This window comes from Pongo abelii, chromosome 3, assembly GCF_028885655.2.
Source record: "Pongo abelii isolate AG06213 chromosome 3, NHGRI_mPonAbe1-v2.0_pri, whole genome shotgun sequence".
Lineage (NCBI taxonomy): Eukaryota > Metazoa > Chordata > Mammalia > Primates > Hominidae > Pongo > Pongo abelii.
Window position 1 is genome coordinate 95,924,789 of NC_071988.2, and position 17,571 is coordinate 95,942,359.

Consider the following 17,571-nt stretch of genomic DNA (forward strand, 5'->3'; position numbering starts at 1 on the left):
GTTCTTGGCACATAGTAGATGCTCCATGAATGTTAGCTGTTATTAGGACTAAAGAAAGCTCACAACAGTTCGATTAGGCATTTAGAAATCATTCTATGACTTTTAAGAAAATTGAGACTCAAAAAGTGTAAGTACCTGCTCAAGTTTACTTAACTGACAAACTGCATGATTTGAAACTCAAACGCACATTTTCTGATTCCAAACTTGCTCCACGAGGCCTCCCCAAGCCTAGGTAAAAAATGTCATCTTCAAACTTCAAGAAAGAACCTTTGGATAATTGACATAGTAATATTGCCATTGGCAACAATGTGCCTTGTTCTTTCCAAATCAGTAAAGACTAATTTTCTGAGATAGTCCTGAGCTGTGGAGAAATAAATGGGGAAATAAAAGGGGTTTTATGAGTATGTGTATTTTGCATAACTGAATTTTTTGTGTTACAATACTTCAACTACAGCACTAAGAAAATCATGCTTATAACAAGAAATAAGTCTCAGATTTGAATATAAACAGTAAGATGAAAAGACAAAAAAAAATGCCCTGGACCTTGAAGCCCTCTTCATTTTATAAGGCAAAATGAGAGCTTTTTAACTTATAAAATAAATAGTCAAGATGCCTCGGCCACATGTGGTGGCTCACACCTGTAATCCCAGCACTTTGGGAGGCCGAGGCAGGCAGATCACCTAAGGTCAAGAGTTCGAGACCAGCCTGGCCAACATGGTGAAACCCCATCTTTACTAAAAATACAAAAATTAGTCAGGTGTGGTGGCAGGTGCCTGTAATCCCAGCTACTCGGGAGGCTGAGGCAGGAGAATTGCTTGAACCCAGGAGGCGGACGTTGCAGGGAGTTGAGAGCATGCCACTGCACTCCATCCTGGGTGACAGAGCGAGACTCCATCTCAAAAAAGAAAGAAATTAAATAAATATTAAAAAAAGATGCCCCTATGTAATAAGTTGTCAGTGTCAAATGCTGATGGAAAAATATCACAACAGAGTTGAGTCAGACCCAGGTCTGTCTGACTCCAAACTCTTGTGCTATCCACCACAGCACTCCTGTCAATGCAGGCGCCACCAGGGGTTATTTACAATGGCTCTGTTACAATCTCCTGGAAGAGAGAAAAAGAGATAGAAGGGCTGGTGAAAAAGCATTAAAATGTGTAGAAACCTGGGGTTAGGAGTGACTTCAGGATTCACGTGGTATATGCCTGAAAGGGGACTATGGTTCACTTTTTCAAAGGCCAAGAAAATTCAGATTTGGGAAAAATAAGTCATTAAGGCCTAACAAATCCTTAATATTTATCCTTTCTCTTCTCTTTTGGTTTGGTTTCCAAGGCAACCTGTATTTTCTGAGCAGTTTTGTGTGTATTTGCTGAAGGCAGGTGATTGCTTTCCCTCAGCCTGGTGGGGGTGGGGAGAAGAAGCAGTCCAGAGAGAGGCCATTTAGAAGAAGGAATCTTGTTTAATGTTATGGGAACTCTTAGGCTAAAGTCTTTAAAAGTGACTGATTTAAAACTCTGTTGTATGCATTATCTGAAACATAAAGTATTATCAAGAAGATGAGGAGGAGAGAGAAAAAGAGAGAGAGGATGGAAGGGAATAAACACAAGTGTGTGTGGCGCTCCCCTGAGGCTCCTAGCTAAATTCTTGCTATTTTCAGTGCTTGCCTTCACACTCCTAGGGCATTTTGTCTGCACTCACTCCTCTCTCCAGCCCCTCATCCTTCTGCACTTTGACTTCTGCTTCTGCCACTGCGCAGAAGTAGAAGAGGCTGGCTGACCTGTAGGGAAGCCATATGCCGATGGTACAACAGGGGCCTGGACGTCAGTGCTACAAACCCAGGAACTCCCCTTCCCCACCTCACATTTCTCTGCCTGTCTGCCTGAGGACCTTTTCCAACACAGAGGAGCATTTCTTTACCTGTGAGCAGGAGACCCTGCAGGTGCAGGGGATTGAATGTCACCCCCAGGGGTAACCCTCAGCCATGGAGGAACAGGTGTATGTGAATAAATACTCCATCTTGACACCAGCCTTGGTGGAATATTTCTTAGGGGCAATCTCACAGTTCCTCAGGTAGACTCAAGTGGAATTAAGCTCGGCTGTCCACAGAGGTAATTATCTCACTAACATACCCTCAGTGGCTTCTCCACTTCATTTTCCCCATTTCTGCTTCATTTCATCATGTGTATCATGGAACTAGCTCCCAAATAAACAATTTCTTCCAAGTACTCATCTCAAAGCCTTCTTTTAGGTGAATTCAAACCAAGATACTAGCATATCCCTTTCTTGGCATCAGCGTGTCTGCAATATAACAATTAGATTATTATTAATAATTATTAATTATTAATTATTAAAGCAAAAGGAAGTCAATATTTTTGAGGGTCGACATTGCTCCAATGCTTCACTCTGGATTCCATCAGGGAAACAGAATCTCACTAGGTCTCCATGTAGAAGAGTTGTACTGCAGGGCATTAGAGGCTCATGTAGTCTTTGGAAAAGCTAGGGAATCAAAGGTCAGGAAAGCTACAGCTAGAAGCATGTGATTCTCAGACACACACCTGGAAACCACTGCAAACCATATGGCTGCCATCTGTTCAGATATCAGCTTACAACTGCAGCTGGAGAATGGAACCTTCTCTTCCACCTTCCAAATACTGTGCAGATTAGAAGATTGTAATCTAGAACTGTAAGAGGAAAAGGATTCTGAAAAATAAGGTTCCAGGTTTCTGCCCTGTAATGCAGAGGGAAATGCAGAAAAGAATGTGGTAAATTTATGTGTATAGCAAATAACTCAGGTCACCCAGGTAGAATCTGCAGAGGCCAGAAACCTGACACATAGACAGTGCTGAATAAACACTGACAAATTCTTGCTACCCAATTTCTTCTTTTCTACACTCTATGAGGACCATCATCTATCATACTATTTGACATGATTATGCAGAGAATTTCTAGTTTGGCCATCAGAGATGTCTATAACAACAAGGTGGTCCAAAACTTACATACCCAGTTCCCTTGACTGGTCAGCTATCCCTACCGAGGCTTTGCAGCCAAGCACTTACAAAACATGTTAGTATATCCAAATCTTACATCATTTTCACCACTCCATCCCACTATGGCTGCTATCAGTCCTAAATCCTCCCGGAGGAGTTCTCTAAGTTATATCAGTCTAGTAAGCATATACTTATTCATATACTTTAAGGCACCTATTGAGAGCTGACTCTTTCACACTTTACTCCAAGTGGGACCATCTGTAGACTGATAGAAAACTGAATATTTTCATATTTTCTACAGAACTGATCATTGCTTCTGACTGGTATAAACCTCCAACTTTTTTTCAGTGTCATGTGCTACCACAGATCACCTTGTCCTGCTCATTTCCTTCCTTCCTTTTTTGCTTTGATTTTCCTTACATTGAACTTCTTTTGTTCTGTTCCCAACTCCAGCCTTTCCTCCTGTTTCATCCCCTTTCTTCCTTCCAGGTTTTACCTGCACGTTTCTGCCTCTATCTCTATAGAGGTCCTTAACACTTGAAAGCATAACTGATCACTTTGAGAATTGATCACTTTGAGATTCTGATCAACCTACAGACATTCAATTCACAGAAAAATTCACATGAGCATGCATTGGAAAGAGGCACGGAAGGGAGTTAATTCCACATTTTCATCTTCTTCTTTTGCCTCACTGAGCGTACAGCCCTGTGCCAGTCTCCCCGGTCATAACAGTCAGCTATTGCCAATGAGGACGCATAGTTACCCTGCATGCCTCAGTTCTTATGTGGTATGGATGTTAGGTTGATAACTAGACACCCTGCCATGTGGCCTGCCCTGCCACAAAAGGGCAAATGGCAAGGTGAGAAAACACCACAGAGGCTGTGATAGACAGAGGCCAGGTGGAGGATGAGCTGAGAGCCAGTGAGATATGAGAGAAGTCAAGTCAGCAAAGGCAGGATGCACTGCTCCCTGGGATCATACCTGTACCTCAGAGTTCAGCATTCAAGGCCAACAGAACTGCACAGCAGTCAGGTGGGCCAGGGACCATGTTCTTGAATAACTATGGATACCTGCCGTAACAACCCAAAGACCCACGTGAGGCCCTTTCCTCATCCCATCTGTACCACGGTAGTGAGAGAAACAGGAGATGCAGATTCTCGGAGAGCCCATGCTTTGGATTCCTGGCAAGTTAGGAAATTGCTGAAAGGGACTTTTCGTATTTCTCAAATAAGCTAAATTTAAACCAGATTGGACATTTAATTGTTTTAATTTTCCCCTTACTAGCAGATGAGCATTCAGGAGAGAAAAACTGATTAGTAATGGACTAAATAATTTATTGAACTTCCTTTTCCTGCACAACCAATTTAGAATGTGAGTTGCATTTTTTAAATCAAAACATACACAAAAATTGGCATTTTTTTCAGGCATTCACACAGCACCTCTGATGGTTAAGATTCCTATTCTACATTCATACCTTCAAAATACCATTTACTCAACACTCCTTTTCAAAGTCTATATTTTCAACCCAAATGTATAATTTATACTAGCAAGATATCTTAACTTTGACGTTTCATAAGCAAGCTGAAACTCAATGGATGCGCAGTGTAAAGTCGGCTCCATCTCACCTTGTTCTTGCTGTCATGAGCACGGCTTTTCTATGTCCCAGTTTCTGTTGCCCACAGCATCGGAGGCACCTATGTCTCCTTCTTTTCTGCTTTATTTCCAACCATACCTAATGTCAAATCCTGATGCTTTTTTTCTTTTGGTGTATATCTAGGTATTACCCCTTATCTCACCATTTTCACATTCACATTACTGCTGCAAATCAAGACACTGCAAATCCTCTCAGCTTCTCCTCATGACCTCAGTATCTGGTCCCATTAGTCCATCTCCAACATTCTCAGGTAATTCTTCTTAAAGTTGTGATTTCTTTGTTTTATCTTTCCCTGCCCAAGATTTTTTTTTTTCTTTACCAAGACTTTTTCAAGAACTTCAGAGCTACATTCCCATTTGCTTGCTGGATGTCTCTACAGAGATGTCCCCAGTGTACTCAAAACTATTTTTTTTAACCAAAGTCTTTTTCTTTACTATGGCCTCCAAGCACCCACTCCCAGTCAGCTCCTCCTCCTCTAATCCGTATCTCAAATAATCACACCAAGAACTTGCTGGTCACCAGTTTGGAGCTAACAGTCTTCTCAAGGAGTCTTGCCTCCCTCACATCTCCAAATTCAACAGATTGCAAAATCATGTTGATTCTCTGACCAAAACATCTTGAGCATATTACAGCCTTTCCATTTCTACCTCTCAATTCCAGTTCCTATCATTTCCCCTGCCTTCCATCTCTCAGCTTTTCATTTTACCCTTTATAATGCCTGCAGAAATATTTTCCTAAACCATGCATCTTATCACGTCACTAGCCTGCTCAAAACCTTGTCTTTGGCATTCAGTAAAGTGCAAGAAAACTTGCCATGACATATCAGGTGCCAGACAGCCTCATTTTAAGCATATGCCCCTTTGCATCCCATAATCCACTATTCCATGTGAGGGTTGTCAGATTTAGCAAATAAAAATACAGGCTGCCCAGATAAGCAGCAATATTTGGAACATACACTGCAATATTTATTTATCTGAAATTCAGATTTAACTGGATGTCTTTCTTTTATCTGGCAACACTATTCCATATAGCATATTACAAATGCACCATACATTTACAAACCCATGTGATCTTGTTTGTAGTGGCTGTTCTCTTCAAATGGAATTCTTCACCCTACTCTTTCACCTATTAATTTCTCATCCATTTTATAGATTTTTTTACCAATAGACAAGATCCATCTCCTCTTTTCTCCTGGGATGGACCTTGTCTAAAGACCTGTAGTGGAATACAATTAAGACTTGACTTTCTGCTTTCCTAAGGTGGCCTTTATTAAAGATAAAGTGATGTATAATATAACTCAAGGGGCGAGGGATGGGAGTCAGAGATACTTACCTAACATAATAATGCCAAGGTACTGGTTTTCAAAAAATAGACTTAAAAATTCACTAATAAAAGGGATACAGATATCTCTCAGGGGGGTATGGTAGAGAATAAATCCCTCTAATGGCAAGATTTGCTTGATCAGATACTTAATAGGGGTATAGTCGAAGGCCTCCGTGTTTGCCTGGGGAGTAGGCAGGGAAGAAACCAGCATACCCCAAGACAAAGCCATCTCTTTCCATGAAAACACATAGGCATCCTGACACAGGTATGGCTAAGGCCACTAAGCTTGTGAGACAGCAGAAGAACCTAAGGAGTTTGAGCTTTGATTAGGAAAGAACCCAGGAAACAGGGAAGGGAGAGGATATTCTCCATTGTCCCCATTTTCTCCTTCCATTCCATTCTGGTTGCCCTGCACAGAAGGCAAGGACCATAACTAATGCAATGCTTTCTTTAAACTCCAGGTTCTCATGTGCTGAGAATAGGGAAAATACTCATAAACATGTGTCCACAAATCAACCACAATACAGCTGGTCCCACTACAGCTTCCTGAGTGCATAGTGTATCTCAGGCACTCTGCCATGGCCAGGCCCAGCTACATAATTTGGGGGATCTAGTACCTAATGAAAATGCTAGGAATCTTGTTCAAAAATTATTGAGAATTTCAATTACAGTGTCATCCCTATACAGAGCCTGTGGGCTGCACAGGTCACACATCCATGAAGCTCATAAAAACTCTGGCCACCAACCCATGGGGAGGATATTATATCAAGTTACAGATTAAGGAACAGAAGCTGGGTAAATTTATGTTCTTTACTAGAACTCATATCACTAGCAAGGACTAGAGTTTCCATTAAAACTCAATCCAAAGGACTTTGTATGAAATCTCCAGAGTGTTGGTGGGAATCATTGAAATGTAAATTTTTTAGATTTTAGTGGATATTTTGTTTGTTGTTGTATGTTTATGAAAAACTGAATATAGAGCCTGCTAGTTTTACTCTCCCATCCTGCTTTTTGTCAACAACCAGGTCTGGGATCAGAGTATGAAGAGTGAGGTACACACTTGCTCTGGCCCAAAATTTAAGGGTTTAAAAAAACTCAGGAATCAAGGTAAATAATATGCAATGTGATATCTTCTAAAAAATCTAAATTACTTTTTAAAAATTCACAGTGAACAAAATATCAAACTTGTAGATAAAGACAGGCAATGGTTATTTGTTTTACAACCTTGCATTATTACGAAATGTGAACAGTCTGTTTCCAATCAGCCTGCAGTTCCCTGGCCTGTGGCTATCAGGTCCCCAGAAGCTTGTGAGACACCAAGGTTTATGAGGGTTGACAAAAGTATGTGAACAGGGTGGACAATGAAAGGCTTTATATGTATGTATACACATAGATGTAATTTTAAACATTATATACTATATCCATAGTCATGTTTTCTGATTATAGAATGCTTACTAACATTTTCTAGTTGGTTCAAAATATAGGAGAATATTTTGATGTGTATATTTAAGAGGAACATATTTTTTTCCTTTTTGCCTCAGGCTCCAATATGTCTTGGCATGACACTGTTGACAACAAATTGTTTTCTTGAGTATCAATTTACATAAGGCCTATGATTCATGGTATGCTCCATTATGTTGTGAAATTGGTGATACACACCCACTCTGTCCATAAAAATATCAAAGAATATTTTGTCCAATAGGCAGAATTAACTGTATGTGGGAGCAGACAGTCATTTTGATAACAAAATGAGCACTTGTTACATTCATCATTATCTGTATGAACATTGCACCAGGACATTTCTTGGGCTATCTTAGGCACCTGATTTATACCAGCAGTATTCACCACTTCTCAATTAATTGAAAATTCCTCTGCTCTTGAACTGACCCAGAATTTGAACGTCTCCTCACTTATACTTGCCAATCACATTTCATTTATTCTTTCAGGTCTAGGTATATACCACCTCTTCAAAGAAGTGTTCTCTAATCCCTTCAGTCTATAATCTATACTAGAAAGTATTGTGTGTTCATGTAAAACTCTCATCTTTAACGGAGAACAAAATTCTTGGCAGCATGAACTAAGTCTAGTTCATCTTTTTCCCTTTAGCACTTTGCACAATGCATACAATAGATGCTAAATATTCACTGGATGAATGAATGAACCATTTGGCCTTTTATTATAGCTATTTATGTATATGTCTTTCTCCCACTTGAAAACAAATGCACTGTCTCTTAATCTCCTTTAACTCTCCCCTTGCACTTAGAACACTTTTGTGTATGTGCCCATTGTCAGTGTTCAGTTATATTTAAATAATTAAATTAGAACCTGAAGGTAGTTTACAAAAATAATGAGTATGATTTTAAACATGTTACAGATGTCATGTAAGGTGATTTTATTACCACACCAAAATTAAAAAGACTCTGCTGCTGCTGAAGTATAACTTTCAATGTATTGGAAACATTTATAACAGTAATATCTCCCCTATGAGTTTAAAAAAATTACTGCATCTTAATTATCATGAAGGTAAACATCTACCTAGTTAGTGCCTTAGTGGTGACAACTTGCAGACTGGTGGGGCCTAAATTAATGACGTGACATTGAATTCAAGAGACTCAAGGACTATGGAGTTAATTTTGATTATCAATAAACATATTTTTTAAATTACATCTATTTGTATAAAACTTTTAAAATTACATCTATGTGTATAAAACTTTACTATTTGCAAAAGCTTTAGGAACATCCAGATACTTTCCTAGAGGTCAACTTCTTCATATCATGTGTTGATTGAGAAAAATAGTTTGATCCCATCAAGTTGTGTTACTCTTCAGTAAGAGCATCCCTTGGCAAGGGTGCAAACTCTACTGCTCAGTCTATATGCTGTACTCAATGTTCTTTTCTCGTATTTGCCAAGCCTGTTAAATCTGATTGAAAGGTTTAATTCTTTAAATAGAAAAACAATCATCTGACTGATACAAAATTCTCAGATTCTTCTGTTCTTGTACAGTTTTTCAATATTTAAAATGTTTTAAAGATCTGTCAAATACATAGTTTCAGTAATCATTTATTTAGCCGATTGGCAGGGTCCAGAACAATAGGCTTCTTTTTCTTTCCATCTAGAAGATAGATAATTCCAGTGTACTTTCATTTCAAGATGGAGATGCCAAAGTTAAGAGGCAGATGAGCATGATTTACAAGTAGTATGACCCTTGGCAGGGTACTTACGCTTCCTGAGCATAAGGTTTATCATCCAGAAGATGGTATCCTAATACTTAGTGTGCAGGCCAATTGTGAGTAACAAATAGCAGAGGTTATTCCCAGTCCCTGCTCAGTTATTTTTAAAATCTCCCTTAATGTTGAACATACAAGTAGTACAGAGTATAACTCCACCTTCAAAAATATCTATCATATCTCTGTCTCAGCATAGTTTTGAAAATTATTGGGCTTTCAGTTATTTTCAATAACCTTAGAGTGATTCTTCCTTATTTTTTCTTATTGGGTGCTTTTAAGGAAGGAGTTGGGAAGGGAGAAAGGAAGAATGTGGAGAGAAAAATGAAGCAATTTCATAGGACTAGTCACTGAGCTGGAATTCTTCACCTAAACATAACTTGTTCTAATAGGAATAGAAAGACATTCTTTTCCACAGGGATCATGAATTCTTAAAAAATACAGAAACTTTTCAATGTATCAGTGCAGTGACTCAACTTCAGAAAATAATTGCTTGTTTTCCACAGAATTAGAGAACATCATTATCATCATCATCACTATCATCATTACTATGATTATTGATCTTAGTAATAATAATTAACATCAATTGAGCCCATAACTAGAGAATATTTAAAATATTCCAGGTGCTGAGCTGAGCATTTTACTGACTTTATCTCATTTAAGTCTCTCAACCCACCTTATTTATTATTTATTTTGACTTTGCTGACAAAAACGTTAGTAAGGTTAAATAACTTGTCCAGGGCCTCACAGTAAGTGGCAGACCTAGAATTGAAGCCTACATCTGTCTGAATAAAGATCCTATGTTCATAACCTTTGTATTATGATAGTTCAGTAGCAAATTTCTTCTATCCCTATTGCAGTCACAGAATTATCAGGAGCACTGGCTTGGCTAAGAGCTCAGATATTTTGAAGTCCAGTTGAAGTTAGGAGGCAGAGTGATGGTGATACAACACCTGAGACCAGATTATCTTTAATTTAAGAGTAAAACAGACAAAAACCAGGCAACCAAACAAAAAACACTGTGTAAATGATTTTTTAGAATTGCTAGCTCTGGTTCATTGAATAAACGAAATGTTCTTAGGATGTTAAAAAAGAATGTGCTAGCAACAAGTTTATTTTAATTAATTTACATATTGTAGTATTTCAAAAATGGTATTAGAAAACAAGTCAGAGATACAAGTTTTTCTGTCACTTCTTACTAAAGCCCAAAATACTGTAAATCATTATTTAGCTTGGATCACAGAGTTTCAGAATATTTTATTATTCTGCATATATCTTGGAAGAATAATTACACTTGCTAGAGAAAGCAACACTAAAGAGTTCCATGTTTGTGAATAATTTTGACATTTTTAAGTAAATTGATTAGAAACAAAATAAAGAAAACAAGCCTTGAGTACTTCTGTTGCATATTTTTTTCTTGTAATTTAAACTTGAATAAAAATAATAAAATATAAAAGGAAAGTTCTTTAAAAATATGTTTTGTTAACACTTCTATTTGAGTAAATTACTGACTATAATTTTTGATTAAACATATTGAAGTCAACATTTTGAAATTTCCAAAAACAATCATTCAGCTCTTGAAAATAATCACCAGTATAGTTTCTGTAGTTGTATAGTTTATACAGTTTCCTCATATATAATTTCAGACTGCTTCAAACACTAATAGCTGACACATCCTGGGGAAGAATGAGGAGCTTACAGAAGTTCCAATTAGATATTATTAAAAGATACACATTCCTAGGGTCCAAAGACATTAGCAAACAGGCAAGAGTACACTATTTGCACATTATGTTCTGGCATTAACATTTAGTTAACAAAGATGATCACATGGGAACATGTTCCTTTGTAGAAAAATGCTTTGAAGCATAGAAGATCTTTTGAAGAAGAGCAGATGCCCAAATGTAGCACCAATACTAATCAAGCATAGCAAAATAAATATTTGACAGCAAAAGCATAGTTATATTTTGTTTGTTCTACATAGTCATTATTAAAATATGAAAATTATTCAGTCAAGGAAAACCTGCCAAACCTATGATATACTGAGATCTTCCATGAGTTCATCTTGAGTTTTATGCTCCAAGACACTTGTTTAAGTTAAAGTCTAGAGGCAATGTCCTCAGTATAAGATAACTTCTTGGGTAAGTCTTGTTTTAAATTCCATGCTATGAAAGATTAAATCCACTAGAAGATAAGCTTCATGAGGTCATAGGGTTTTTCAAATTGTTTTATGCAAGTGGTATACCCCTAGTACCTAAGGTACTTGGCATTTAGCAGAAACCTAATAAATATTTTTGTATGAATTAATTAATGAAAGCAGTGCCCCGATATGTTTAGGCATAACAAAGTACATTCACAATATACTCAAATGAAGATTTCATTAAAGCTATAGCTGGGTCTTAAAGCCATGGGCTTTGAAATATGTTCTGGACTTCATTTACAAAATATTGCACAAACAGGGTCTTATCTAAATAAGGTTATTTGACCTGGAACATTTTATTCCACTCTCAATGTGACTTGCTTTTACCATGGGCAATAAAATAAAGTGGACAATGGGAAAGCCCTCAATAACTAACTGTAGGAAACTATAAAAGTCTCTCCCTGCCACCTCAGGACATCACTTAATCAGATAGCGTCATCGGGACCAGAAACATCTACTCTCACAGCTCACGTGCCCACATGCTCTACCCTGCTATGCCCAAAACAGCCTGGAACAAGGGATGAAGCCTTGATTCTTTCTCTTCACTTGTTCCCTTGAAGCACCACCTCCTGGTCCCTCCACTTCTGGTGCTTTCAGAGGAACTTAGTAGAATTTGACAAAGACTTAAGAAATATTTGATGAGTCCAGGAGTTCAAGACCAGCCCAGGCAACATAGGAAGACCCCGTCTCAAGGAAAAAAAAAAAAAAAAGCCAGGCATGGTGGTACATGCCTGTGGTCCCAGCTTCTCAGGAGGCTGAGTGGAAGGATTGCTTGAGCCTGGGAGGTTGAGGCTATGATGGTGCCACTGCACTGCAGCGTGGGGGACAGCAAGACTCTGTCTCCAAAAAAAAGAAAAAAGAAATATTTGAGCTTACCAAAGATTTGGGACAGAGGCCTTTATTTCTCAGAGCCAATCATCAGTTCAGATGTAATTTCCTACAGGAGCTTTCCCTGATTCTTACTAAGCAGGGCTAAGTGACACTCCTCTCTGTTCCTTAATACCTTGAGCTTCTCTCAGAGCAACAAATTTCATTGAAATGTTCAGTGAGTAGCTGTTTCCCCCACTTAGAAACTCTAAACTTCTAAGAGTCATTCCTTCTTAGCATTTGTCACAGTGGGTGGAACAGGACCTGAAATACAGTGGTGCCCAATCAATGCTTGCTGAACTCGCTGCTCCCTCTCCATGCTCCCGTGAATGTCTGTGTGGTGCAAACAGAATGCTGTGGCTGGAAATGTTCATTTAATATGATAAAAGACACTATTTGAAAATAATAATTTGATATTTTGTTTTACAGAAGATGTCATTTCCTCTTTAAGAAACCATTGTCCACAATCTCAGGATGCACCTGAGTTGGTCAGGATCTTGGTTCCAGGTTACAGAAACCCAAACAGAACTAGCTTAAGACAAACGAAGAATTTATTATGAAGACACTAACATGTCTCATCGTGCCCATAGACAGGAATGGTGCTAAACTTTGAGAATGCCTGTAATCAGGACTCATGTTCTGTCGGGAAATTTGTGCCTTGTCTCTGTTTTTCACTCAGTGTTTGCTTAAATCTTCTCTTGCTATATGCTGACCAGATTCCTTTGTTTTACTGTGCCATATGAAGCAAAAGGTAACTGCCAGTAGCTTCAAAATGCATATTTTTTCACCCCAAGAACCCAAAGAAGACTGACTTCAGTTCAAGTTTCCAATTTCTCTGGGAATGACTCTAATTGGCCCAAGTTTATTAAGTGCCCACCTCAGACCAATCAAATGCAGCTGGAGGTGGAGTTCAAAAATATGGCCAGGGTATTGGGAAGACAGTCCCACAGATGTCCAACACACTCCCAGATGCTTTAGTTCCTAAAGAAAACACATGATCAGGATGGATTCTTTCAAGTACATTAATGGATAGGGTTTACAAAGCATGAGGTGTTTAAAAGCAATAGTGTTCAAATTTATTTTCATTAGTAATTCATGGTAAAATAAAAAATTCCCAAGTAACTACATGTTTACTTTGTTTTAAAAATAAATTTATTTTATTACATGATAATATTGACGGTTTACATAAACAAAGTTAGTGTATGCAAAGCAACTATAAAATACATTTTGAAAAGATATAAAAATCTTTGAAATTCTTTCTTGATATCAGATCTACCAAATTTCGAGAGCCACCATTGATATTTTAGGATCAAAACAAAACAGCTTGAGAGATTTTGTTGGTCAGCCAAACTCAGTCCAGGAAAAAAGAAACATTAAAGCAATGTTTTGTGTTTTTAAAAGCTCTAATGGATATTTATTCCAAGCTCCTTTCCTATCAAAGAAGACTACATAAAAGAAAGGGCATGAATGAGCTTAAATGAGACTTTTGAAAATAAGGCATATACAACATGGATCAGTTGGATATAATTGTGTTTCAAGTATGATCATTAAATAAGGAGAAAAAGTAGATTTTGAAAATTATCAGTTGTTTGGCTTAGCTTTTACTGATAGGGGAGCTATTTCTGTATCATATGTAAGTACAGCCCCAGCTTCACTCAAAACACCATAGATGCTAGAAGGTAATATGCGATTTCAGCATTTGTCTGAATTCTCCACTTCACTATGGAACCTACATTGCAAAGTAAAATTTGCAAAGATTCCAAAAAAGAAGCTGCTTGGCCGATAGGCACAATTTGGGGGGCATCTTTCATCAACTTTTGTAAGTGAACCACTTAATCAATGTAAAAAGTTAAATATTCTATGAAATATTCACTAAATGTAGATTATACTTTTCCAGGTTTAAAGCAGTGTTTATTAAATATACCATGGAGTAAAGGAGCACTTGGCAAGATGGTCCCAAGTAATAGATGTTATGGTCATGAATTTACTGCATCAAAATTTACCTGAGAGCAATCATATATGCTGTCATCAAGAAGAACATAAATGAGGATATGGTCACAACCCGTCCCTACCTGGTCTCTCCAGTGATGTCACTGACCATTACTCCCGTATAAACAGCCTCTTTCAGTAATATTATTTATATTTTATTGAGCATAAACACTTACCCAGGGCTTAAGGAATGCCAAGCATTTACTTTTCCATCTCTATTCATTTCCCTAGTTATGGAGCCAATCTATTTGCTTTAATAATGTAAAAATGTAGTCACATCATTGAGAATTTATAAAGGAGCAAAGAAACATAATAAAAGTCAATTCTATAGAAAGCATGATGGTAACAGCAATATAGGCCAGGATTTCCCATTCTATGTGCCTGTAGGAAGACGATCTTGACATCTTACAATCATACCAAAACACAGTTCAGTATAAAACCTTGGGTTATATTATTGAGTTAGGTTGCACTGATTCAGATTAACAAAAATGATGGTTAAGAGCATAGATTTTGATTTAGATAAATCTTGATTTCTAGTCCATCTCTACCAATCTCCAACTCTCTAAATCTGGATTAGATTATTTGACTTGACTTCTTTGGCCCTGTTTCCATATGTAGGAAATGAGGATTATAATAGCTATCTCATGGACTGCTGAAAAGAATAAATGAAATAATATATTTCAAACTTATTAGCACAAGGTAAATGCTTGATAAATGGTAGCTTTATTATTAACTCAATTCCTAAGACCTAACCTCCTTTCTACTTTTCTTTTTTGTTTGGCTAGTAATCCTGTTGACAATATTTAAGTGAAAGTTTATTGAAATTTGCCTTCTGTTGTTGCTACCTAACCAGTTGCTTTTTTCCCAATTACTAGACAATATACATATAATTAACGTTCTTATTAAAAAAATAAACAACACAAACTAAAGTTGCAAATAAAAAGTAAATACATTATTTAAAATTCATGTCTACTAGCTGTTTTCCTGAGACACATTCTGTCCATTTTCAAATGAGCAAGGCACTTTGCAGCTTGCCACCAACCTGGAGGTAACTTCATAGCCTCTGAGAATGAAGAAAATAACAGCACATCACTTAAAAGAAATGGATTATGCAATAATAATAATAATTTAAAAATCCAGAGCCAGTGATTTTGTTTTCAATTCAGTAATGTTGTTTTTGTAATAAGTTAGGAGCACATATAATTTCTCATCAAGCATTTACCAACCCCATTAATCTGCTGGGATTTTCTGGAAGAGATTCTTTGTACAACTGAGCTGTGGAAAGACACTACTCTCTCATACTGGATGTAAACAAGGAAGCTTGTAGCCCTAATTGCTACTGGCCTTTCTTATGACCTAAGAGGAACTGACCAAGGATGAAAGCCAACTCAGAACAGTGAGTAGAAAGAGAGAAATAATCTGTTTCCTTATGTGTGAGCCTCTGGTTTGACAAGTGTGAAGCCCACCTTACCTCTGGACTGCCATTCATGTGAGCCAATACGTTGCCTTCATTTTAAGCCAGTTTGAGTTGGATTTTATGTTATTACAACCACAACTATCCTGCTTTGTTGTGCTAGTTACGTGTCATGTGCCTTCTTGGAGCCTTTCTCTGCCCTGCTCTGTCTCCAGGAGACTGACCACTTTAGATTCCATCACCAGGGCTCCATTGCCCTCTGGTTTCTGGTGGGTTTAGCTAGTAGGAGGCACCTGCTGAAGATCTGAAGGCAAAAGGAGAGAAAGTCTGGAATACTTCTTCCCCTATTTCCTCCCTCTGTCCTTGTTTATATCTGACAGTGGCTATTCCCTCCACAACCACAGCTCCTGCCTAGGGGACCCTCCTCCAATGTGCCTCTGAATGCTAAGGTAATATTTACCTCGGCCCTTCCTATAGAGGAAGGGCAACAGCTCCCAACCATTCTCAAGCTCAGGGAGCCTCAGTGTACCTTTTCTTAACCTTGATCCATGGTTCTTTCATTAAAATCTCCCTATTGGATCATCTGAGAAGATTTGTGATTCCTGCACAATCCTTACTGATGCTACATTTAAAGAGCTTATAACAGTGCTTGGCATTGTGGTAAATGCTCAATATATGTAGTTATTATTGCTATTGTTATTTTCTTTCAATGTGAAGTGTCTATGTTAAAATACCTCTTTCCTGTGCCCAAAAATGAGAAAGAAAAAATTACATAAATATCCCCACAACCATGCAGAATTAGAATGCCTATCTCTGTGGTAACATGCAGAAAAAAGATATGAGGAAGTATTTTATCTGGCTTCAGATTCTATGAAAAAAACATTGATTTATTTTTAGATGTTTTTAAATATAATCAAATTCTAATGAATGATTTACTAGATGCAAGTAAGCCCAATCTCACCAGTTAAATGTCACCTGAATAGTTTTCTATCAGCAAGTTTATCTCACTTACATTAAACAATATTTGTCTCTTCAATATCTTCATTGATAGGAGTTATATCTTTACCCAGAGTTTCCATTTCTTCTTCTTTCTTCTTTCTTTTACGATGTTTCCGAAGAGGACTTAGAAAATACATGTTAGAAATTAGTATGGGCCTAGTAGTTCATTTGAACACAAAATTATCCATCAAGAGATCCTATGATCAGGTTTCTTTAAAAAAAAAAAAAAAGTATTTAGGGTTCTAGGCTGGGCGCAGTGGCTCACGCCTGTAATCCTAGCACTTTGGGAGGCCGAGGTGGGTGGATCACAAGGTCAGGAGATCGAGACCACGCTGAAACCCCGTCTCTACTAAAAATACAAAAAATTAGCCGGATGTGGTGGCGGGCGCCTTTAGTCCCAGCTACTCAGGAGGCTGAGGTAGGAGAATGGCGTGAACCCAGGAGGCGGAGCTTGCAGTGAGCCGAGATTGCGCCACTGCACTCCAGCCTGGGCGACAGAGTGAGACTCTGTCTCAAAAAAAAAAAAAAAAATTAGGGTTCTCTCTTAACCCATCTCCTTCTCTAGGTTCAGATGATAGGTATAACAGGCAACAGTGTGGGTAGAATATAGTTATCTAAATAGAAAGAATATGTCACTTATATTGATGGAGTTTAGTTAGCAGAAGAAAATTTTTCAGGCCAAGTTATTTTACAAAATAGACTAATGAGTATTATGTAGTGTACATGTAGTGTACAAGAAACAGTACAAACTGGAAACAGGCATAAGAAAAACAAGAGTGACATAGTGTTTGGATATATTAACTGAGCTTCTAGATACATTAAGAAATGTGTTAGATATTCCAGACTGTATTCCTGTTTTCCTAAAGTGCAGCTCCAAGTTGATATAACAAAATAGGCCGTTTCCCAGCTTTGCCCAACT

The 17,571-nt window shown here is 37.8% G+C and overlaps 1 protein-coding gene across 1 annotated transcript in view; it reads right to left on the reverse strand.

Moving 5' to 3' along the window:
• Positions 1 to 13,398: 13,398 nt before the first annotated feature.
• The window catches only part of BTC (betacellulin), a gene marked incomplete at its 5' end in the record, with an annotated part of 47,987 nt that continues 43,814 nt past the window's right edge, over positions 13,399 to 17,571 (reverse strand). Inside the window, 2 exons of the mRNA XM_054554777.2 lie at positions 13,399 to 15,302; positions 16,666 to 16,775. Of these exons, the coding sequence (XP_054410752.1) occupies positions 16,667 to 16,775 (109 nt within the window). The remainder of the gene's footprint in view (positions 15,303 to 16,665; positions 16,776 to 17,571) is intronic.